Below are 24719 nucleotides of genomic sequence, written 5' to 3'. Positions count from 1 at the left end.
CTGTCTCTGTGAATTGGCTACGCATTGTGAAAAAATATCCTATATTTTAAATGCAACTTCAGAGCTATGATCTTTTTTATTTTTGGTTTAGTTTTTCTTCCTCCAACCCACATTGCAATTCCTCTATGCTGGGCCAACCTTAGAGTCACTGAGAGCTATTAAGAACTATCCCCTGCTGCTAGACTGGTGAGGTGTCTCTCTAAATTTAGGTGAGTTCATTCTGAAACAAGCCTACCAAAAGAGGGAAAGGCACCCTGGTAGGAAAAAATGGGTGCTCAGCTCTCATAGTCATAGAAAACCCACCGCCAACTCCCCTACAATTCCCAAGCTATGAGGAAAAACTAGAATAGAGCTTTAATGGAGGGGGAAAAGTGGTCATTAATTGATAAAATTAAATACTCAGATGTACCAGAATAGAAGTAATTATTTCTGCCTTTGCTTTTTTAGGTTTACTCACTCCTTTAAAAGATCATTCTCATTTCCATGCTACAATTATTTCTTCCAAGTCCTAGATTTCCATGTGTGAGGTATTTATTATAATAAGAACTTTGTGATGGAGATGTCTAAATGTCTCATTACTTTGTGGTTGTACCATCTATATATCTACATCATCCAGACACAGATATAGATATGAAATACCAGCTAGTTAATTGTTCAACCCCAGAACTGGAGCAGGTTGAGCATCACAGGCACAATTCCTGGATCTAGTAGCATGAAATTTGGAGCATAGAAACAATTATATGAGCCTCATTTTAGTTGTTAGTTAAGGGAGCAAAATCCCCATCTGGAGGTATTGTTATCCTTAGTTTATGTTGTATAGGTTTGAAATCAGTGGCTCCAAAACCATTCCAGGTGAAAAGCACAATGATAAAATATATCTATGTAAAATCATTATACTTTAGTTTTAACAGCCAAGTTATAATTCCCAGAAGAATGATGGAAAACAAATGGGGAAATGGATACATGACTTAAGCAAAAGCCTTGATTATCAGGGTGAGACAGGGTAGCAATTCAGATGTTTTAAAATTTGTCTCTTTACCAGAAATATATTTTCTTTCCTACAAAGTATACAAGGAAAGAAAGCAAATATTTTCCCACCCTGACCAATTACAATTTGATTTCTGGGCATTTGTTAGACTTTCTAAAAGAGTCGATGTTGTCATCTTTGCTTCTCCAGAGAGAGAGCCTCCCTCACTGCCCTTTTCAAAAACATACCAGCAGAGGGGCATGCAGGCCAGTTCTCTGGTTACTTATGGGGGGAAAGGCCAGTATCACAAGAATGTGGCACTGCTGCTATTACCTCCCTGTATCCTGACCCACTCGGGTTGGAGCGGCACTGGTCACACTCCGTGATGAGGTAACACTATTGCCTGCAATGTGCCAGCATGGAGTTGTGTGACAATTCTGTATCTGCATGTTTTCAACTAACTTGATTGTCTCTCGCACAGAATGGTTTTACTCCACTGCACATTGCGTGCAAGAAAAACCGCATCAAAGTCATGGAACTGCTGGTGAAATATGGGGCTTCAATCCAGGCTATAACAGAGGTAGAACATGTTTCAGCTTCTCCAGAAAACATATTCTCTCTCTCTCTGTCTCTCTGTCTCTCTGTCTCTCTGTCTCTCTCTCTGTCTCTCTCTCTGTCTCTCTCTCTGTCTCTCTCTCTCTCTCTCTCTCTCTCTCTCTCTCTCTCTCTCTCTCTCTCTCTTTCTATCCCTCCCTCTCTCTTTCTCTCTTTCTCTCTCTCTCCTTTTCTTTACTCTTCTCTTCTCTCCTTTGTTCTTCTCTTATATCTGCCTCTTTGTCTCTCTCTATCTCTTTTTTTCTATTTTCCCCATTTCTCTTATTTCTTTCTGTCTTTCTCTCTTCCTCCTTTCTATCTCTTGCGCTTACTTTTTTTCACTCTCTCTGTCTCTTTTCCTCATTCTCCTCTTCATCTCTTTCTGCCTTTTTTCTTCTTCCTTTTGCTCATCTTCTCTATACTTTGTTTTCACTCGTTTTCCTTATCTAAAGAAGCCCCCAAACCTCCACTCGTGCAGAGGAGTAAAACTACTATTGCTTTGTTTCGCAGTCTGGCCTCACACCAATACATGTGGCTGCTTTCATGGGCCACCTGAACATAGTCCTCCTTCTGCTGCAAAATGGAGCCTCTCCAGATGTCACTAACATTGTGAGTATGGCTTGGAATAGAATAACCACAGAGGGCAAGGGAGAGAGAGTTCTGTGTGTGTGTGTGTGGATTTGTGTGTGCCTGTGTGTGTGTGCGTGTGTGAATGTCAAAGGAAGGGGCCAAGCTGCCCCAGAGGTCTTGTACTTTTAATTAATAAGTCTTTTTAGATATTTTTTCTAAGAGGCAACTTCTTAGCTTTTCAAAAAGAAATCTTGAAAATAAATTTGAAAGTAATAGTGTAGGAAATGTTAAGCCTCTTGGGACAGATGTCTTAAATAAACATCTTCTAAAAGTAAGACATTTATGAGCTGCCCTGAAGGGGAAAGTAAAATTGACCATGGCAGAACCAACAGGACGCATCATGGTTGCTTGAGTAAAGTGAAATTCCAAGAAACATCTGTCCAAAACTCAGGGTGACATGGTCCCATCCGATGAGCCTGTTAAATAATAACTAATCAGAGACAGGCAAAAACTAGGACATCTTAATTGAGAACAACTTTCTTTTATTTTATTGCATGTTTCTTTCCATCTTCTAGCAGTTTTTGGCCTGTCTACCCTGAAATAGCTGCTTTACATCAGCTTTTCCTGTTTGACACAAACCAATGTTAATTTTCAGATGACTCTTCTTCTGCTATGGAGTGCTGGATGGGGCAACTTTCTTCCAGTGACTAGATCGATCTAGCATTTGATCTCAGTTTCCTTTCCTAGTTTCACTGATGTCTTTTTCCCTTTAAGCTTAATGATTTTTAATCTCTTAACTAAATTAATGCCCTCTTTAATTTGAAAGCTAAAAGAGACAACTTCCTAGATGAGATCAACTTTCTTCTTTAAAGAAGTTGCTGTTTACTATTTCATTTACTATTTCAAATTCATATGACCATTATTCCCCACCAAAACTCATTTTAATTTTTAATACTCAACATAAATTGTCTTTAAAATATTGGCTTATCAGTGTTGCTTCTGTTTTTTGGCATCTCATTCCATTTGGGTTGCGAAATAGAATGGCCAGTTTTACTTTTCATGTATAGTCTTTCATACATTATATTTTTGGGAGTTACACACTGTTTCTGTGCTTAAGTTTCTAATGTGAGTGCAAATTATTTTATTAACTTGATGAAACTAAAGAGGAAGTAAGAATTAGGAAGCCCTCACATTAGGATTTGCAATCTCCATTTCAAACAGAAACCAAAAGTTTGAATGAGACAAATTCACTGAAAATATGCTATACTTATACTTCCGCAAAATTCTAAATTATTTGTGCTTTGAAAATGCTCATGTGAATGGAAAACATGATACAAAATAATGTCTATAATTTCAGCAGTGATTTTACATGAAATCCTTTAAAACATTATTTTGTGAGAGTTTTGCTAAGATCAGTACCATGTAATGAGATTCTATCCATGACTTTCTTCTTAATTGATTCATTTCCAGCCATTTAGAAATCATAGATGCCTTACTGCAATTTGGTGATTTCACACACCCTTCCTCCTAGTAAAAGTGCTATGTGGATTAGAACTTTTTTTTTTTTTGGTTTTAAACTAAAATAAATTTCTTTGGAGGAATTTTGCAACATTGCCTTACAATACTTGAAGATATTCTGGTGCATCCTAAATCCAGGGTTGAGAATAACCTCTTTCAAGAAACTCATTATTTTAGGGGAATTCATTCTTTTCCCTTTACTCTCCTCTTTCCCCCTCTCTGAGGGGTTTGTCATGTACACATAGGTAGGTATACACACACCTATACACACATGCATACCACACACAAACACACACACTATATATATATATATATATATATATACACACATATATATATATTTGATACCCACCAAAATAATCTTTCTCAAACATCCTTTTCCTTTTTGTTCAATTTCTAAGCCAGTCATATTACAACAGGAAAAACTGGCTCAAATCTTGACTCCATTGGTTTGGCAAGTCCTCTAACCATAAATACTTTCTCTCCAAGTTTCCTCACCTGCCACATAGGCATTAATATCTGTCCTACTTAGCTCCCAGGATGATTATGAGGGCTACGTGAAATAATGGCTGTGAAGTGCTTTGTAAACTATGAAGCACAATCAAATTGCCAGCCCTCACTAGGAGATGTGACCTTTAGTGCCAAAAGTATCCACAGGACCTTAACTGGAAATGAAGGAATGGAGTATTTGTGAACTCTTCTGAAAATACAGCTACCGTGTAACCAGAGCTCCCATGACGTTGAGTCAGAAATTGTGTGGACACTTACTGCCTGCTTTGCTGTTTCTGAGTCGGTCAGCTCTCTGCCCCTAAATACCCCGCCCCCAGATCATTTGTCTGTTGCCTGAAATCCTGTTGCACTACATGAATGCGATGTGGTCTGTCGTGCTTTTCCGCTTTCTGATATGATGCGGCAATACTGGAACTTGCCATCGCTGTCAGTGGGGTCAGTTTCACCAGCTGACTGGTGGGGTGGGGATGGCATTAGACCTGGAACCTGCTTAAGATGTGAGCATATTCCTTATCTCCTCAATCATTTTTTTGAGAGAAAATTAACTCTGAGTAGGAGGCATAATAGTAACTCTCAAATATATCATTTGTCAGGGATTTGAAGTTCAAGCTGATATTTACCTGGGTAGGTCTATGTTTTCAGCTGGGTAATTTTTTTTCTTTTATTAATACTTAATGCGTTGAAACCTAAAACTACAACTAACGGTGACAATATTTCAGCAACCATTAATGGATATCAGTCCATTAAGCAAACTATTTGAAAAATAAGCAACTTACAATGATACCTGTAGCAGGCAGTGGTAGATTGTTATTTTCTTCTTTTCTCAAGAATCTCAAAGCAAGATTTTAATGGCCAAGGTGCAAAAGAGTAGACAAGTTAATTTTCTTCCCCCCCCCCAACCCCAGAAAATATACTTTGCACTCCCTTCCATAGCTAATTTAGTGAAATTAAGAATATTTGACAGATAGATATTATGGGAGAATTATCAAGAATGAAACTACATTTGGTTTAGTTTAACTAAAATTTGACCTAAACTAACTTAAAATTAATTAAAACTGCAAAACAAAATAAGCCTGCACTGTGTTTATATATGCATACACATAAAATGTGCATGATTCAGCTTTCTTAAATGAAATGTTGAAGGAAAATAATGCAAAAGCAGAAGTGAATTATGTGAAATACAATGCAGTTCTAGCATATATCTTTGGATTCATCATTATATAAGAAAACTTACCCCTTCTGAAGTCTAAGCCTATTCTCTGTTTTCACCAGGAAATCTTGTAAGATACAACTACCATTATGCCATTTAACTATGGGATGAGGTATAAAACAGTTGAGCTGTTCAATTACTGGCATTAGAGAACTGACTCTCTTCTAATTGTAGACAAGTGATCATTGGCATTTGAACCTTTAAGAAATCTTGTCTTGGGGGCAAGGAATTGAGAGTCAGACCTAGAGAAGGGAGGTCCTAGGTTCAAATCTGACCTTATACACTTCCTAGCTGTGTGACCCTGGGCAAGTCACTTAACCCCCATTGCCTAGCCCTTACCACTCCTCTGCCTTGGAACCAATACATAGTATTAATTCTAAGGTGGAAGGTAAGGGATTTTAAAAGAAAAAAAAAGAAATCTTCTTTCCAAAAAGCAACAATCTTGAAATACTTAACAGTTATAAAATACAAATATTAAAAATGGCTCTTATATCAGTGTTAATTTTCAGACAGCACTTTAGATTTGTGATTTCCTTTTAAAGGTAAAGTGAGTCATTTATTCTTCTTAAATAGTGTGTGTTACGAATTACCATAAAGTGATTAACATCATTTGAGGTAGATTATTCTTATAGGAATGTTAACTATTCATTGATTAAAGATGGGTCTTAGAGATCTACAGAGGTCGACTATATTCGACCTCTCATTTTAGCTTCCCAAATCACTTAAAGATTTCTACTTGTGTTTTTTATTTTTAATGAAACTCAAGATTTTTCATTAGTACTTGTGAGAAATGCTCAAATAATCCCCTAAACATGGGAGCAGGATGGGGTTGAGGATAGGTACTTAATTCTACTTAGATAAAATGAGAATTATTTCTTATAATAATTCTGGCCTGTGTAATCCGTTACGACATGTATGGCTCATTCATTTGCTTTCATGTATAATTAAAGAATCAGAAGATTCTATCAGAAGAGTAAATGAAATGTTGCTAGACCATGTAGTCCAGCCTCTTGCCTTCATTCAGGGCCATACGGCTTTCTTGTTTTAAAAGACAGTCAGATTTCATAATTCCTTTGCAGCAGAATACACCAAACTGTCAATAAATTCTCCCTTAGGTTTAGTATAAGTCCTTCCATTTCCAACTTAAGTCAATGTATCAAATTTAGCACCTTGTTGCATCACAAAAATGCTGTGGGCATGCTCTGATGACCTAGGCTGGCTAATCTATGATGATCATCTCCTTGAGTCAGGGAAACTTCTAATAACAGTTCCTGTTTAACCTTTTAGTCTCTGACTTGAAGTCAGAAACTAGGAATTCTCTTCAAACAACTATAGATGCCTAAACTTAATCATTAATATTAGCATGATTACCTAAAATTATATAAACCACTGTATGTTCTAACACAAATTATCCCAAACCTAAAAACATCCTCAAATTTAAAAAAGGAGAGACTGTGTGGGAAAAAAAAATTTCAAAAATAAACTGAGTATTAAGACTCAGCCAGGGGCAGCTAGATGAATGAAGCGAAGCCTAGAAACAGGGGGACTTCAACCTTGGTTCAAATGGGGCCTCAGATACTTCCTAGCTGTGAGCCTGTGGGGGGGGGGGTTCACTTAATTCAGATTGACTAGCTTTTGCCCTTCTCTCTTAGAACTGATACGAGGATAGATGGTAAGGCTTTTTTTTTTTTTAAGCTTCAACTAAAGATGCAAAAGATAGCAAAGATAATTAACTTTAAAAATAAAAATAATGAACCACTCTTTAGCTTCCTGAAAGGTTGATCAAAAATAACAAGGCAGTGTTAATGTATATAAGTACAAGATTAAACTTTAGAACAAGAGTTCTTAAGCTTTTCTATCAGTTTAAAATGCATAAAATAAAATAGGATTAGAGAGGAAATCAATTGGAATATTGCTATCAAATTACTAAACACCTATGTACAAGTTTATGGAATTCAAGTTAAGAAACTCTGCTTTATGGTGGTGCTATGCCAAAGATAATCTCACCAGAGAATGCTTATATTGAATTTTGAAGTTAACTATCCTGCATCCTTGCCTTCCTGGCAAACCATTCCATCCCTCACCCCTGCCCTGTGTACCCTGGATCCTGAATGCTCAGGTGAGTTTATATTATGTTATATATTGAAACTATATTGGGAAACACTGGTTTCAGACGCTTTTCTTCATGCAATCCATAGAAAAGGAGAAGAGTCTAAGACATTTGATAAATTTGTAAATTGCTTTAATTGACTTCCAAGCTTTCTCTTCACCAGAGTAATCCCAGTTCCTTTAGTCTTTCCAACTAGATCTTCTCCAGTCCATTGACATGCTCCTGTATTACAGTACCATGGGCATTTTTATTTTTGACCATCCAGAGGAATAGGTTTATTTGTGATTCAACGCTCTTTGTTTCCTGGCAGCGTGGAGAGACTGCACTACATATGGCAGCCCGGGCTGGGCAGGTGGAAGTAGTCCGTTGCCTTCTAAGAAATGGTGCTCTTGTGGATGCCAGAGCCAGGGTAGGTATTTATGCTGCTTCCTCTGCCATCATGTAATTTTTTCCATTTTAAGGAAGGGTGTTACACTTGGACAGAGAGAATAGTGCATCAGTTTCATGCCATAATATCCTCTATTGATCAAACTTTAAATACATATTAAGCACCTACTATGTGCCAATTGCTGTACTTATTGCTAGGGATATAATTACAACAAATGAACAACCTCTACTCTCAAGGAGAAAACAAACCTGAATAAGAAATATGTGGATATAAAGTGAATACATAAAAATACATGCATACATGTCTCTCCCCCCTCCCTTTACACACAAAATAGAAGGTAGTTTGGGAGGGAATATCATAGCAATAGAAGGAATTGGAAAAGGCTCCATATAGAGAAGTGGTTTGCCCACTGCTTTTGGGGGGAAGAGAGGGCTCTATATTAAGCATAAATAAGGAGTGGGGGCATTCCAGACCCAGGACTGACCAGTGCAAAGGTCAAAAAATGGGATATTGAGTGTCATGAGGACCAAAGGGAGAATTTTGTATTTCATTTTTCAAAGCATTTGTACATACATTATATCATTTATCTTTGGATTTTTTAAATTGAAAATTAACTTACAATACATGGGAATATATATGGTGATATCTATAGAACTCTATCTATCTATCTATCTGTCTGTCTGTCTATCTATCTATCTATCTATCTATCTATCTATCTATCTATCTATCTATCTATCTATCTATCTGCTTTTTCCAGTAGCTAAAACAACCAAGCAAGCTTCCATAACTTTGTCAATATATTTGATGATAAAATTACTACGCATTTTCTTCTTTTTTTCCCATTCACCTGTTTCATCTCCCATTTTATAAAATACATTTTATACTTCTGGTCATTTGTGGTTTTAAACATTTAGACTCTCATGTTCCTGAGAATATTGAAAGTATACTCTAGATTGGAGTCTATTCAATTACACCAATGGTCTCTTGATAGCTCTGTCTGTGGACAACTCATAATCTATCTGAGTTTTCTATAAAATGGGGATATAACCACCTATCTCAAAGGACTAAAGCAATGGAAATGCTTTGTGAATTAACATTGGAACTTGATCTTTTTTTGCTTCTGAAATGAGATCTATTATTCCTGCTCCATTCTTTGAAAAATATATCTATATTAGATACATATTTTATTTATATAATATATACATATGTATAACCAAATAACTTAGCACAGTATAGCTGCATAGACAGCTAGTCTCTGACTCAAAAGTTCAAGTTTGCCTCTGGCACATGTTCATGGCAGGGGATGAGTCTTTTAACTACTCAGTTCTCCCAAATGACTCTCTGAGAGGTAAATGGCAAAACACTTTCAGATCTGCATGGACAGAGAGATTTTCTCATGAGGAGCTCTATTTCATTGAAATCTTAGGTCTATATTATGATCTTCCTCCCCAATATTCCTAGTTTCATGATAATTTCTTTGCTTTTTTTCCTATTTTTTAATGACTTCCTATATTTTCTTAGTGAATGACTTGCCAGACACTGGAGCATTTTTTAGCATCAACAAGCAGATATGCTGCCCATTTCATGAGATATGATTTCTCTTTTTAATTATCTTTATCCTTATTTTTAGATGGGCACTTGAACCTGTGCCCTTCTGGAAAAACTAAATGCTTTTTATTTTTTTATTCCAAATTTTTATTTTTTTCCCAAATTTTACAAAGCCAAGTAAAATAAGCATTTCTATATAAAAAGAAAAATAAGATTGTACACAAATGAAATCAGAGCTCTTTTATATGTTTAACTTACTTTTTCTGCATGTAAAAACCAAAAATTGACAGTGGATTTATATTTAAATAAGAGTGAATACTGAAGCCTCTTTTGACTCAGTTAGGCTAAAAGGGGAGTTGAGTTATATATTAGAAGCAACTATGAGTGAAAAGAAGCATTGATCAAATTCATGGAAATAGGTATTTGAAAAAGCAAGGGAATATTGGCATGTCTACAATACCTGTTAAAGGTACATCAACTTATTACTATAGAAATGCTAAGTGCTGGGGCAGCTAGGTGGCTCAATGAATTGAGAGTCAGGTCTAGAGATGGGAGGTCCTGAATTTAAATGTAGTCTAAGATACTTCCTAGTTGGGTGGCCCTAGTAAAGTCATTTCACTCCCATTGCCTGGCCCTTTCTGTTCTTCTGCCTTAGAACCAATACACAGTATTGATTCTAAGATGGAAGGAAAGGGTTTTTTTTTTTTTTTTTAAATGCTTGGTGGTACAAGTGAAAGGAATGTGGGATTTGAGATTAGGAAGACTTGAGCTGAAATCCTGCCTCACTCACTTAATAGATATGTGACTCCTGGCAAGTCACAACTTCTCTCTGATTATATAAATTCCTTATATGTCAAATGGTGATAATGATGGTATCTATCTCAAAGATTGTTATAAAGATAAGATGAGAAAATAATACATAACGAGTGCTTTTTGAACCATAAACTATTATCTAAATGAATAATCGCAGTTGAAGGGCAGTTAAGTTGGAGTATGTCAATAGCGAGTCCTTTTGGCTCTAACTTTTTGCTCGATTTGAGTTGTAGGAGGAACAGACTCCCTTGCACATTGCTTCTCGCCTGGGTAAGACAGAAATAGTCCAGCTGCTTCTACAACATATGGCTCACCCAGATGCAGCCACTAAAAATGGATACACACCCCTGCACATCTCAGCTAGGGAAGGCCAGGTCGATGTGGCCTCGGTACTTCTGGAAGCAGGAGCAGCACACTCTTTAGCTACCAAGGTAAGGACACCTGACCCATAGGATGGATTCAGGCTCCAGAATTACAGATGTTTGGGGTGTAGCCATGCTGGGGATTTGTTTGGCTTGACTGAATATTTGCTAAAGTTTTTTTTCTCTTTTTTTCTTTTCAATGGTGGTGTGTGGTGTGTGTGAAAGAATTCATTTTTAATCATTAAAGAAATGAAACTTATTTTCAATAAGATATTATGGTAAGTGGTCAGAGTAATTGCTATGATATAAAGAAACCAATTGTGGTAATAAGTTGGGGTTCTTCTCACTGCTCCAAAAAGGCATACACACACTTTATCTAAAATTTACATCTGACCCTTCGAAGTGGCATGTTTTGCTTCTTTTTCTAAAAAAATAAAATAAAATGAAGGTGCAAATGTCCCATTCCGCCTCCTCTCATTAGTGTTGGTGAAAAGCTTAATAATACATTTAGTAAAAAACATGCTTACACCCACCTATTATTTAAGGGGAAGACACTACATTTAATTCCACTTGAAATAACAACAGTATGACTACCTTGCTACATGTATCCGTAACCTTATAACCGATTGTCACAATCTTTCAGTAACATTCCTGCCACTTGGAAATTATTCTGCATGTTGAGGGATTGAACTCAGTTGTGAAAGAACAAAAAGGTGATACAGAAGCTGTATCTTTAGGGCATGTCGTCACTGCTCAGATTCTGTCTTGGATGAATCCAGAAGTCTTGGCTACCATGCAACAAAAAGACATGCTACACATTGTTTCAATAAAGTTGGTGATAAAACAAACTGCTATAAACTCTTTTCTAGAGTGTTCTATTAATTTCTATTATGAATTTGGAAATATGCTCTACTCCCTACTCCCAATTACTATAAATATAACCATTCCCCAATAAACTAAATTATAGCCTCAGTGGTTAAAGGTAATATTATAAGCTCTAGATATTCTATTTTACCAGCAGCCCATTATGTGAAGCAAGTTGAGTTCTCAACTACCAGTTAACCATCCATCCCAGTTTTATACACTTTTTCAGATCCTGACTAATACCACTCTCTAGATTTTGGTTCTATTTTCTCCCATTGTCTGAATATTTATAGAATTCAAATCAAGATAGGCTATATATATTTAGTAGTATATTGCTTTTTTTTTTTTATAAACCCTTACCTTCCATCTTGGAATCAATACTGTGTATTGGTTTCAGGTTATATAAACCATTTAGTTCTCAACTTTGTGAATTTTATAAGTTTGAAATTCTAATGATAATAAGCTAGTGTTTGTATACAGCTTTAAAGTTTGCAAAGTGTTTTTGATTCATTGTCTTGATCAGAGTAGTTCAGTATTTCACAGCTGATCATCCTTATAATATTGCTGTCATTGTGTACAGTGTTGTCCTGGTTCTGCTCATTTCATTTTGTATCAGTTAATATGAATAATCCATGTTTTTCTGACTATTCTAATGGTCATTTCTTATAGTACAATAGTATTCCATCACAATCATATATCACAACTTGTATAGCTTCTCTCTCATTGAGGGGCATCCCTTTGATTTTCAATTCTTTGCCACCACAAAAAGAGCTGCTATAATTTTTTTTGTACAAATAGGTCTTTTTTTTCTCTTTTCTTTGATCTCTTTGGGATACAGATCTAGTAGTGGTATTGCTGGGTCAAAGAGAATGCACATTTTTTTAAATCTCTTTGGGAATAGTGCCAAATTGTTCTCTGGAATGGTTAGACCAGTTCACAACTCCACCAACAATGCAGTAGTGTCCCAATATTTTGACATCCTCTCCAGAATTTGTCATCTTCCTTTTCTGTCATGTTAGACAATCTGGTAGGGACAGGGTTGTATCTTGGAGTTGTATTTTTTAATCAGTAGTTATTTAGGACTTTTTTCATATGACTATTGATAGCTTTGATTTCTTTTTCTGAAAATTGCCTGTTTGTATCTTTTGGTCATTTATAAACTGACAAATGACTCTTATTTTTTTGTAAATTTCACTCAATTCACTATGTATTTTAGAAATGAGGCCTTTTTTTTCAGAAAAAAACTGTAAATTTTATTTTCCCAGTTTCCTATTTTCCTTCTAATTTTAATTGCATTTGTCTTGTTTGTGCAAAAGCCTTAAAATTTCATGTAACTCAAATTATCCATTTTTCTTCCCATGATCCTTATTTTCTTTTTTTAGTCATAAACTTTTCTATTATCATTACATCTGACAGGTACATTTACCCACCCCAAATTACTTATGTTATGATTTTTATGTCAAAATCATTTATCCATTTTGACCTTATTTTAGTATGCAATATGAGAGATTGGTCAATGCCTCATTTCTGCTAAACTTCTTTCCAATTATCCTTGCAATGTTTGTCAAATGGTGAGTCCTTACCTCTAAAGCTTGGCTCTTTGGGCTTATCAAACATTAGATTACTCTAGTCATTTGCCATTCTGTATTATGTATCTATTCTTTCCCCTGATCCACTGTTCTATTTCTTAGCCAGTTTTACCAGACTTTTCCTGATTATCACTTTGTAATAATCTGGTACTAAAAGATATACTTTCCTTCACATTTTTATTGACTCCCTTGATATTCTTGACCTTTTATTCTTCTGGAATTTTTTCCCTAGTTCTACAAAATTAATTTTTTCTTGTATTTTGATTGGTATGGTTGCTGGACTGTCTTAGATATTAGTGTCTTGGGAAACTAATGCTGGACTGTTCACTATAACTCCAAAATGATTTTTCCAATTGTCGGGAGCTTTCGTTATCTTAGGCTATAGATCTATCTACATTGCAAAATGATCCTCATCACAGTGGGTGGCTATTGATTAGAAACACTAAAATATAGCATATGTATATGCTTCAATATCTGTTTAGTGAAGGCTATTTACTATAGCTTTAAAATCTTTTCAAGACATCAGCATCTTAAACAAACTGTCCTTAATCAACTGCATTTGAACAGAAGTTCAATGAAGGAATTAGCTTGTGAGCAGAAAACTGGTCTTCTGGGAAAGAGGAAAGCCAGTCAGCCAGGATGGGGGATATTGCTGATGCTTGATATTTTTGTTCTGCAGACTATTTGAGTAGTCATATCCTCAGCAAATATAGATCAACAACATGATAAATAATTAAACTTTTCCCTGCCACTTGCCACTAAAAATAAAAATACTTGACTAGAGAAATCCCCAATGAAAAATTGTAAAGAAAGGGTAGACATAGAAGAGAAAAGAAAACAGACTAAGCAGCATGAACCCAAGCCTTTTGGACTCATGAGACAGGAAAAAGATAAGTATAATTTTATTTCATCTTTATTAATTATGCCAATATAGGTAGGCTTGAATTCAAACCCTTCCTTGGTTACTTACTAATGGTGGCAAGATATAGCATTATACTCCATCTTTTAATTTATTTGTTCTCAGAAAGGATCTACTAATCCTGGGCAAGTCAGTTATTCTCTGAGTTTTCTCCTTTGTAAAATAGAGATAATATTATCAACTATCTCTCAGTGTTGTTGTGAGGGCCAAAAATGAAATGACATACATAAACCATAAGGTATGATAAAAAACGCCAGATATTGATTGTCCTTATTTATATCCTATACCTTGTGCAGAATAGACATTTAATCCTCATCAAATTCTGACATTAATATTAGTTTGTTAGTGTGTAAACATCAAAAGTAAAACTTAAATTTCCGAATTTACTCATAAACATGCAGTCTTCTTTCAGGTACAACTTTATCTTGATCTTTGAATGTCAAACTTCATTTCTTTTATTAGCTCTCATTGTTAAGGGAAATAATATTTACTCATCTTTTCTTAAATATACTTCACATTTATCATTTGGGTCATTTTAAAAAATCACTTGTTTAGAAGTTGGTGAAGTAACGATTCTATTCCCTTTCCCCAATCCTCTCCCCACTCCTTTTTCACATTTTCAGAAGGGATTTACACCACTGCATGTAGCTGCAAAATATGGGAGCTTGGATGTGGCAAAATTGCTCTTTCAACGCCGTGCTTCCCCGGATTCTGCTGGCAAGGTAAAGATGTTTGGCATGGGATATGTTGGAAGAATGAAAAGTCTAAACCTCCCATGATAGTGACTAAAAGCCATTTACAAGCTAAACAAGCAGATGATTAAATTGTTGAACAAAATTGTGATAAAGGATCATTTCTGTCTCTCCACACTGAGATAGTTAGAGAAGCCAATTCATGATATTTGTTCACACAGCAATGTCTCCATATGTGCATTCACTTTGACAATTCAGAGCAGTGTTAGGGACTTTTTATTTATTTTACCCATCAAATTATTTTTAAAAGCAACAAACAAATTTTAAAAAATTAGAACGGCTGACGGGAGGGGTAGCTTTTATTTTGCTAACACTGCAAGGTTACTGAAACCTTGGTGGTTCCAGCTCCACATTTTTCTTCTTTGGTTTATGATTAAAAATGACATCTGTTGGTTTCTTCCGTTGCTTTTAAGCAAGGTACAGTGTGCTTCGTTACGGCTACATTTTGGTTTCAAATGAAGTTTCTAATACAAAAATAATTCTGTATTTGTTTATTGTCTTTCTCTTGAGTTCACTGTGTTCTTTGGTTAATCTATTAACATGGACTTAATCAGTATCAGTTTTTTTCTTTTTTAATGATTCCTGGCAGCTTCAGGGCAGCTAACAACAATTTATTAATGCTCAAACATAAACACACCCTTTACAGAATGGCCTCACCCCACTCCATGTTGCTGCTCATTATGACAACCAGAAGGTGGCGCTGCTGTTACTGGAGAAAGGTGCATCTCCTCATGCCACTGCCAAGGTGAGATGTCTACTGTGGCTAACCAAGCCCTAACAGTGCTCATGGGTCTATGTGGTATGTAGGTCACATAAATTGGTCTGAAGTCATTGGGTGGAGTAGTGATCAGAAGGAATGGGCATTTTAAAGATGCACAATCCAGTGCCACTATGTAGGTCTAGTAATGAATGCTCGAAGGCATTCTTTATCCCGTATTCTCATTGTGGTGGCTTGGATTTGTTTTCCTCATTGGGTCTTAACTTTCAGTAATATAAAATAGCCATGGTATCTAGAAATATTTTTAAATGCATACCTTTAAATAAAAAATAAAACAAAATGCATACCTTCATTTACCCCAACTTAAAAAGAGATTGAATGATCATAATTCAATTCGATTTAACTCCATTGATTTATGGTTACTGCATTAGGAGTTAGAGCTACAAAGCCAAAAATGAATCTTTGCCTTTAAGGGCTTTATGTTCTTCTGGAGATCAGGACTTTCATTTAGAGAATTTATATAAGAAATGCAACAATGATTTCTTTTTTTTAACTTGTAAACTGAAACTAATGTAAAAAAAAACATAGCATCCTCTCCCTCTAGCCACCCAAGGACTCAATTTTACTTGCTATTTACATGGTCCCACATAAACCATTAAAATATATATATTTTTTTAATTTGAAAAAGAATTAGGTTTCCAAACAGAGCAAGATTCTTCTCTACATCCATGGTATAAGTGACTAAAATAGAGATCTAGTTAAGCCTTAAGACGGTGATGTCCCATAAAATGGAATTGTTCCTTATTTAAAAGTGAATGGAAAAACTAAGTTACTTGCCTCTGATAAATTTAGACTTGTCTCAAGATTTTAATTTTAAACTCTAAACCACCTTCTCTTCATACTTGTCTTAATGATTTCATCTGCTCCTATGGCTTCAGCTATCTCCAGTAGGCAGATGCCTTTCAAAGCTATGTCTAGAGGTCTGATCTCTTTTCTGAGGTCTAGACCTATATTTTAAACTCCCCAAAGGACATTTCCAGTGACATATATATTTATCTCTCTTTCTACTTCAAAAGCTCCTTTTCTTCCCCATATTCCTATTTCCATGAATAACACTACTTCTCTCCCATCTACAGGTGTTAGAAACTTTGGAGCCACCCTTGATTCATCCTTTCCTGTGCCCTTCTCCTCCCCAGATCTGTACTTAATCATCAAGTCTTGGCAATTTTTGCATATTACTTCATCTCTCTGAACTTTGGTTTCTTCCTCATTTGTAAAATGAGTGAATCAGAATAATGGGTCCCTGTGGTTTCTTCCAAGTTTCACATGCTGCAATTTGAATGTAATGAGGAAAATATAACAGAGCATTAGTTAACATTTACTCAAGATAGAAATGCCATAATACAAAGTCCAAATACATCTCTGAACATTATTTTTTATTCAACATTGGAAATCTTTTCTTTCTCTATACCAGTTACTTTGAAATTTCATTTCTTGTCAAAAATACTGATGTTTTAATTTTTTTCCTTTTGAATTTTAACTTAATCAATAAACACTTATTAAATTTTTTATTATGTACCAGGAACTATGCTAAGTGTTGGAGATACAAAAAGAGGCAAAAGAAAGGAACTTATATTCTAATGGGGGGAAATATCTACAAAACCACATACATTCACATTGTATAGGAAATAACAAGAGAAGGCAATAGAATCAAGAGTGGTTGCAAAAGCCTTCCTACAAAATATAAGGTTTTAGGTTGTCCTCTCATCTATGTTCATTATTTTTCATTCTTATTGACTGAAATAAATGTACAACATGCTCACTTTTATACAATATTGTATGTTTTGATGGTAGGGACTAGCTTCCTTGATTATTTTGAGTTATGAAAAATGGATGCAAGAATTACAGAAATCTCATGACTGGGAAAGACCTTACATCCATCTAGTCCATTCTGTAGGTGAATAAGACTCCCTTCTACAATAACATCACCATCAAAGTATTATCTATCCACTCTTTGAACATCTTAGTAAAGGAGGATCCCACTATCTCTCAGGCAACTCATTGTACTTTAGGAAACTATGATTGTTAGAATGTTTTTCCTTACTGAAAGTTGATATCTCCTTCTCTGTGCTTTTCACCTATTGTTCTTAGATCTACTCTTCCTTCCCTGGGAAGTTTAAACAGAAAATAAGTTTTTTTTCTTTAACACAGATATTATTCTGTCCCTAAATTTTCTCCAGTTCAAGTGTTCCTTCTAAAAGTTCTCATATGAAGAGGTTTCAGGACTTCTTGTAGTGGACACCTTCCTCAGGACATCCTTCAGTTTGTCTATGTTATTTTTAAAGATAAAGATAGAAAAACCAAGTCCTTAGTTATTTTTAAAGCAAAATATCCTTTCCTCTACCCCCTCTCCTACCCGTGCACTTGGCAGCTGGTAGCTAAGGTTTATGTTTTATCTATTAGTACTTTCCTCCCTTTTCCACCACTCCAACTGGAAGTCATCTTGATATCTATCACATTCAGTCCCAACCTTGCATATTTCACTTCAAATTATTTTCATTGCCTCTGATTCATGCTTAGCAACACACGATAATCCAGGATTTCAATTGAATTATTTTTTAGTATGAGTTCCATCAACTCACCTAACACATAGCTTAGATGTTCTCAGTGTCTTTACCTCTATTTTTTACCTTCTCTATTTTCTTTTCTACAGTTAGACATAATAGACCTCTTTCCTTTCTTTCTTTTACCTCCTATCTTAGAACCTATACTGTGTGTTGGTTCCAAGGCAGAAAGTAGAGTGGTAAGGGCTAGGCAATGGGGGTTAAATGATTTGCCCAGGGTCACATAGTTAGAAAGGGTCATATGTGAATCTAGAGCCTCCCATATCTGGACCTGGTTCTCAATTCACTAAGCCAACTAGCTGCCCTCATCTCTTCTCTTTCAAAGCTAAAGGTATTGCCTCCTTCCAAACAGGATAATTAAAGAAATCTCTGCTCTATGATCTCACCTCATCCTTGCTAAGGATTCTTGCTTCTTCACTCATTCCCTCTTTCTCAAGCATCTTTTACAAAGGAGTTCCATTTCTTCAATGACCTATTTTATTCTAACTTCAGATTTACTCAAATATTCCCTACAATCAAGAAAAATCTTCCATTTACTACTATTTTTCCTCTCTTTTTTTTTAAATCAACTCCCATCTAAAAAATACTATTTATATTTGTATCCACAGGCATCTAGGTGGTACATTCGCTAAGTTACCATACCTGGAGTCAGGAAAACTTATCTACCTGAGTTTAAATCTCACCTGAGAAATTTCCTAGCTATGTGACCCTGAGCAAGCCACTTAATCCTGTTTGCCTCAGTTTCCTTGTCTATAAAATGAGCTGGAGAAGGAGAAAGCAATCCATTGTAGTATATTTGCCAAGAAAACTCCAAATGGTCTCATGAAGTGTCACAACTGCACTTATATTCACTTCTATTTTCTACTCACTCTTTAACATCTTTCAATATGGTATCCATACCTTCTATTCTACTGAAAGAACTCTATTGAAGGTTACTCATGACCTTTTGATTGCCAAAATTAATGACATTTTCTCAGTTAAAATTGAATTCTTTGTAACATTTGATAGTGTTTATGCTCCTTCCTCGGCATTGTTTTTTCCTTTGAGCCAGAAGAACTGAGGTTCATGATATAACTGACACATGCTGGTTAGTTGAGCATGGGCTAATCATTCTCAGCATGTTGGACAATTATTTGACTAAAATTTGCCAACTTTTATTGGTAGGAAAAATGTCTATGACTGGTAATTCCCTGTACCCAGGAAACCACAAGATTAGACCCTATCCTTTATCATTTCTTATATATATGCCTTCTTGTTTTTCTTTCATTGACTTTCCCCCCAACCATTAATCCCAATGTGGGAATTAATTTAAACCCTCATCCTGTTTCTATATTACCTTGGTGATCTCATCCAGCCCCATGTTGTCAACTGTCTCCTATAAGCAGATGACTTCCATCTTTTTCTCCAAATCACAATGCTAACTTTGACCATTTTATATATCCCATATCTGAATTTGCCACTTTATGATTACAGTCTGTAGTGGTTTCTCAGGACTGATAGTTACTGTAGAGCTTAAAACACAGTCTGTGCTTTTTTCATTAAATAACACTGTCACTCACCTTCTATTTTTGAATTACAGTTACAGACCTATATACTTAAATACATGCTTTTTTTCTTATTTCTTCATTAGATCATATTTTATAGGCATTAAGGTTCTTGGAACAAGGAGTTTCTTAGTCATTTTTTAAGGATCTTACATGGCATACTTTAAATAAATATTTATTAAATAAATGAATGTATCAATGATCATTTTATACTAATTACCTAACATCTTTTAAACCACTATTTTCCCCAATCTGACCATTTATATTCAGTTAATATTTATATTTTAATGGATTTAGAATATCATTGATGGAGATAGTCTTTTCAATAGTAGAGATCACAACCCATCTACTCTTCTCTTTTTCTTTGAAATTCTTTTGTATTTCTTGTTCAGTCCTTTTTCAGTTATGTTCCACTCTTCATGACCCCTTTGGAGATTTCCTTGGCAAAGAATTTGGAGTAATTTCCCATTTATTTCTCCAGCTCATTGTATAGATGAGAAAACTTGGGCAAACAGGGTTAAGTGACTTTCCCAGGGTCACATGACTAATATGTCTAAGGCCATTTTAACTAGACTCTAGACCCAGCACTCAATCTACTACACTTCCTAACTGCCTGATTTTCTTCTAGGTTCTTCTATAAATTCTACACAAAAAGTCCTTCTAGGTATGTGACACAATGCAGCCAAGCTGTCCATCCTTAGATCCCTTATTTTCAACTTAATTAATCAATTTTTTTTTCTGGCCCTGCATATGTTCTTTGATGAGTTCTCTTACTCTGCTTTTTCCTTGTGATCCATGAAGCAACTCATTGATGTCAATTTTGCCTCTCTCTGTTGAATTTTGTGTTCCCCACAGTTTTGAATCTTTGAAGATTCTATGGTTTTTAGCTATAAAGCATCAGTCGAATAATACTGATGTTAACATTAAGGATTTCATTCAGGGAACTGCCTTGGCATTCATGAAAATACTACATAATCTCCCAAATGAAATCCAGTGTATTCTCTGCATTACTGTTCAATTCTCAACTCAATTCACTATCCATTTGGAGTATCTTTCTGAGATGTTTATACAAATGGGCCAGACGTATAGGCTTACCATGAAGCTACATTTTCTAGACTCTCTAGATTATCTTCATTTTTATTATATGAAAAGATAGGTCAAGCTCTTGTAAGTGATTTAGGGATCTCATTTGGGAAATTCTTCAGTGTGCAGGGATCAATGTCATGAGCACAATCACCAATTAGGTAAATAGTTAGAAAGATCAATAAATAATTCTCAGGGACCAATTATGTGAAAAACAGCAACTAGCAAATTCCAGTAGGGGATGGTCCTTAAAGCCAATAACTGTTTTATATTGCTCAAAGAATTAAGGTATCTTAAAGTTGGAAGGGATCTTGGAAGCAGTCCAATGATATTATAATATGAATTATAATAATAGCTACATTTTATAGCATCTTAAGGTTCATAAGTAGCTATTATTATCTTATGCTCACAACAACTATTTGAGATAGGGGCCCTTATGATCTCATTTTAAATATGAGAAAACTGAGGCAGAGAGATGTTAAATGAATTACCCAAGTCATACAGCTAGTGTCAGAGACAAAATCTGAGCTCATCTCTAACTCATGGCAAATCTAGCCCTTCATTCAGTAGACTTTCTAACTGCCTAGGAATAATCCCTGTAATAATTTCCCCAATTAGTAGTCCTTCATTGCTTTAGACTGTTCAGATTTTGCTCTAATTGTTAAGAAATTTCTCCCCTAATATTAAGCTACTATTTGCCTTTTATTGTAACTTCTCACTATGCTTCTGACCCATTGCTTCCAGAGGGACTGCCATAATGTCTGTCCCACCAAACAATTCTTCATATGCTCGAGGTTAGCTATTATGTAATGCAAAGTTTTATTTTGTTTGAATTAAACATTCCCATTTCATTCAACTAAACTTCCTATGGTAGGGTATCCAGGCTTTTCCCCTGCTAATCTTTTCTCCTCTGCATCCACTCCAGTAAGTGTCCTCTCTTAAATATGGTATATCCAGAATTGACTATGATACTCTGGTATCATTTTTTTTACAATGGCAGAATACAATGGGATTATCACTTTCCTCATTCTGCTTGTACTTCACTTTTTAATCAGCCTAAGCTGGAGCTTTAGATTTTCTTACTGCTTTATATCAAAGTATTGCCCCATTTTAATTTTGCAGTTCATTAACACTCTCAGATCAAGGATTCAATGGAATTCTTATCTTGTCAGATCTCTCTGTACTTAAATATTTGATTTTTGAAGTCCTTTACATTATTCCTCTTCAATTTTACCTGATCAGACTCAGTCCTTCATACTAGCTCATCAAAATCTTCTTGAATTCTCCCTCTCTCCTGTGGTGTGTTAGTTTTCCTTCCAGGCTTTACATCATCTACAGATCTGCTAATCCTGCTGGCCATGCTTCATTCAAATAATTTATGACATTGTTAAGCAACAGAAAGCCAAAGATAGATCTTAGGAACACCCCACTAGAGTAGAGACTCCTTTTCAGAATTTAATCACTCCATGCTTCAGAACACACAGTGAATAAACAGCTTACCAGTAAGGAGTAGGTCACAGCAACTTTGGAAAGTGATGAATCACTATTCTTTTAGTCCAATCATTCAACTAGCTCCAAATCTCCATGACAATTCTAAAATAACCTAAAAGACTCTTTCATTTGTTTTCATATGATAAAAAAATCTATTTCACATGTTGGTACAAAAAGTTATGTAATTGTAAGTGTTGGGGCATTGAAATTTTTATCAACTTCTATCTATGGAACCTCTTCTAATTTTTCTATTTAATAATTATAAAAATAAACATAATGTAACTAGTCAATTATAAAACCATTAACGTATTGATTACTACTTTCTTTTCTACACATTACTAAATTTAAAAATAGATTAACTATATTATCTTTTTGCTTTTGTGATATAGTCTTGATTATGGTTCATATGTACATATACATAACTATATACATATATGTGTCACTATCTCCTTAACAAAAAACAAACCTGGAAGTTTTTGATGAACACAAGATTAACTTAACCTAAATATGTTATATGACTTCTAAAGTAAAGTACTTTTAGACCATACTAGAGTATACAAGAGAAATTATAATAGAAAGACCATAAAATTGCAACCTTCACATTTGAATATAGTCAGTCACTAATTAATCATCTGAATTTGAACAAGAAACTTTAAACTTCTGTTTAATCATGTAGAATAATATTTGTATTACATGAAAAAGGCTGAAGTTTTGTGAGGAAAACGTTTTGTAATTGTCAAGTACTCTAGAAATGTGAGCTATTATTAATATAAGAATAGTGCCTGGATGATGAAAAGTAAGAATTTAGCTGTTCTTTTACCTGATCAGATCATTTCTAGATTATTTCATTAAATTCTACTCAACATGATGAAAGATGAGAGAGATCAGAATGTTGAGGGGAAGGGTGGGCACTGTCATAAAAGGAACCATTGGGGAAACTGGATTTTATTTAGCCTGGAAAAGAGAAAACTAAAAGTATGCATCATCAATGCATTTAAAGATTAAAAGAATGGACAAGTGGACAAGAGAACTGGATTCATTTATGTTGCTTCAGAGGAAAAATATATTATTGGTGAGTAAAAATTATGAGGAGGAAGATTCTAACTCAACAAAAGAGTTATTTCTGACAATTGCCAAAAAGTGAAGTGAATCTTCCAATAAGTAGTGATATATCTATTATAGGAATTAATCCATCAGAAGCCTGCTTTGTCATCTCCTAGGAAGACTATAGAAAGAACTTCTCCTTGGGATGATTGATTGGATTCAATGGTTTATAAGTTTTTTTCCACCTCTGAATTATATGAATGCAGAAGACATGATATCTTAGATTTAGAAAGAAAAGATTCAAACTTAAAACAATATTCTGTAACTTACCATCTTGTGTGATTCTGGGCAAGCTACATAACCTCATCTATATAAAAGGAAAAGATTGGGCTAGAGACCTCTGAAGTCCTACACTGTTCAAGCTCTGTGATTCTCAGAACCTTCAGATTAAGCATATTTATAGAAAGGTTAACTATATGTCCTCTTCCTTCCCCTTTAGAATGGCTATACTCCACTGCATATTGCTGCTAAGAAGAATCAGATGCAAATAGCTACCACATTATTGAACTATGGAGCAGAGACCAATATTGTGACTAAGCAAGGGGTCACCCCACTTCATCTGGCTTCTCAGGAAGGCCATACTGACATGGTAACTCTGCTCCTGGACAAAGGATCCAATATCCACATGTCAACTAAGGTAATTTATTTTTCCCATTTGTAAAAAAAAAAAAAGAGCCCCCCAGTGAAAGTATAGTTAAAGCAGCTAAATGGTGTTAGAGCAATGGACTTGAAATCAGGAGGGTTCCTCTTCATGAGTTCAAACTGTGATTTTTAAATTTCTTCCATCTTGCTTGGTCTAGCACCCAAAAGTTGTGCACACCCACACCACACGGGCATGTGCTAGTCAATGACAAATCAGAAATAACTAACTGCTCACCTGGGCTCTCCTAAGCCAAGCTTGAGCCACCATTGGCATGTGTGAGGCCCAGGAAGTGAGGTAGAGAACAGCTCTGGAGTTTGCTCATTTCCTGTGGACAGGGCTAGGCGCCAGTTTGTTCTAGGAGCTCGAGCAGGGAGGAGGCCCGCAGGCAGCTTTCCTTCAGATCAGTCACATGAGTGAAAGGACTGATTCCCTTCTCTACCTTGGTCTTAACCTCTTTCCTTGTCCCCTTCTTTCCCTCTCTCCCTCTCCTTCTTTCTTACTCCCGTTGTGATTAAACTACCATAAAACTCCATTCTGACTTGAGTGTTTCATTTAGGATTTTCATAAGTAAAATCCTTGGCGACCTTAAATTAATATATATCAGTCTTTTTAAAAGTGATTTCAATATCACAGTTTGGCAACCTTTTCCTCTTATCCTCAAATTATTGTAATCCTTAAGTTGATTATGTTTTCATGGTCCTTTGGGGAAAATCTTTTTCCCAAGGATCATATGGCGAATTGTAAAAGTGGAGATTTGAACCCCGGACTTCAATCCCCAGAAGTCCTTGCTCTAGTTCC

The 24719-nt window shown here is 35.4% G+C and overlaps 1 protein-coding gene across 50 annotated transcripts in view; it reads left to right on the top strand.

Annotated features, from left to right (window-relative positions):
* Positions 1 to 24719, top strand: part of ANK2 (ankyrin 2) — a 765649-nt gene that overhangs the window by 627439 nt on the left and 113491 nt on the right. For 46 of the 50 annotated variants that reach the window (XM_056803048.1, XM_056803045.1, XM_056803053.1 and 43 more), the window contains 7 exons: positions 1449 to 1547; positions 2072 to 2170; positions 7790 to 7888; positions 10462 to 10659; positions 14586 to 14684; positions 15361 to 15459; positions 23718 to 23915. In XM_056803048.1, coding sequence (XP_056659026.1) covers positions 1449 to 1547; positions 2072 to 2170; positions 7790 to 7888; positions 10462 to 10659; positions 14586 to 14684; positions 15361 to 15459; positions 23718 to 23915 — 891 coding nt within the window. The remainder of the gene's footprint in view (positions 1 to 1448; positions 1548 to 2071; positions 2171 to 7789; positions 7889 to 10461; positions 10660 to 14585; positions 14685 to 15360; positions 15460 to 23717; positions 23916 to 24719) is intronic. The other 4 variants (XM_056803058.1, XM_056803027.1, XM_056803044.1 and 1 more) reach the window with 1 other exon arrangement.

The sequence above is a fragment of the Monodelphis domestica genome, chromosome 6 (genome assembly GCF_027887165.1).
Source record: "Monodelphis domestica isolate mMonDom1 chromosome 6, mMonDom1.pri, whole genome shotgun sequence".
In the NCBI taxonomy this organism is placed as follows: domain Eukaryota; kingdom Metazoa; phylum Chordata; class Mammalia; order Didelphimorphia; family Didelphidae; genus Monodelphis; species Monodelphis domestica.
The sequence above is the reverse complement of the archived record's forward strand: the minus strand, read 5'-3'. Positions and strand labels throughout refer to the sequence as shown.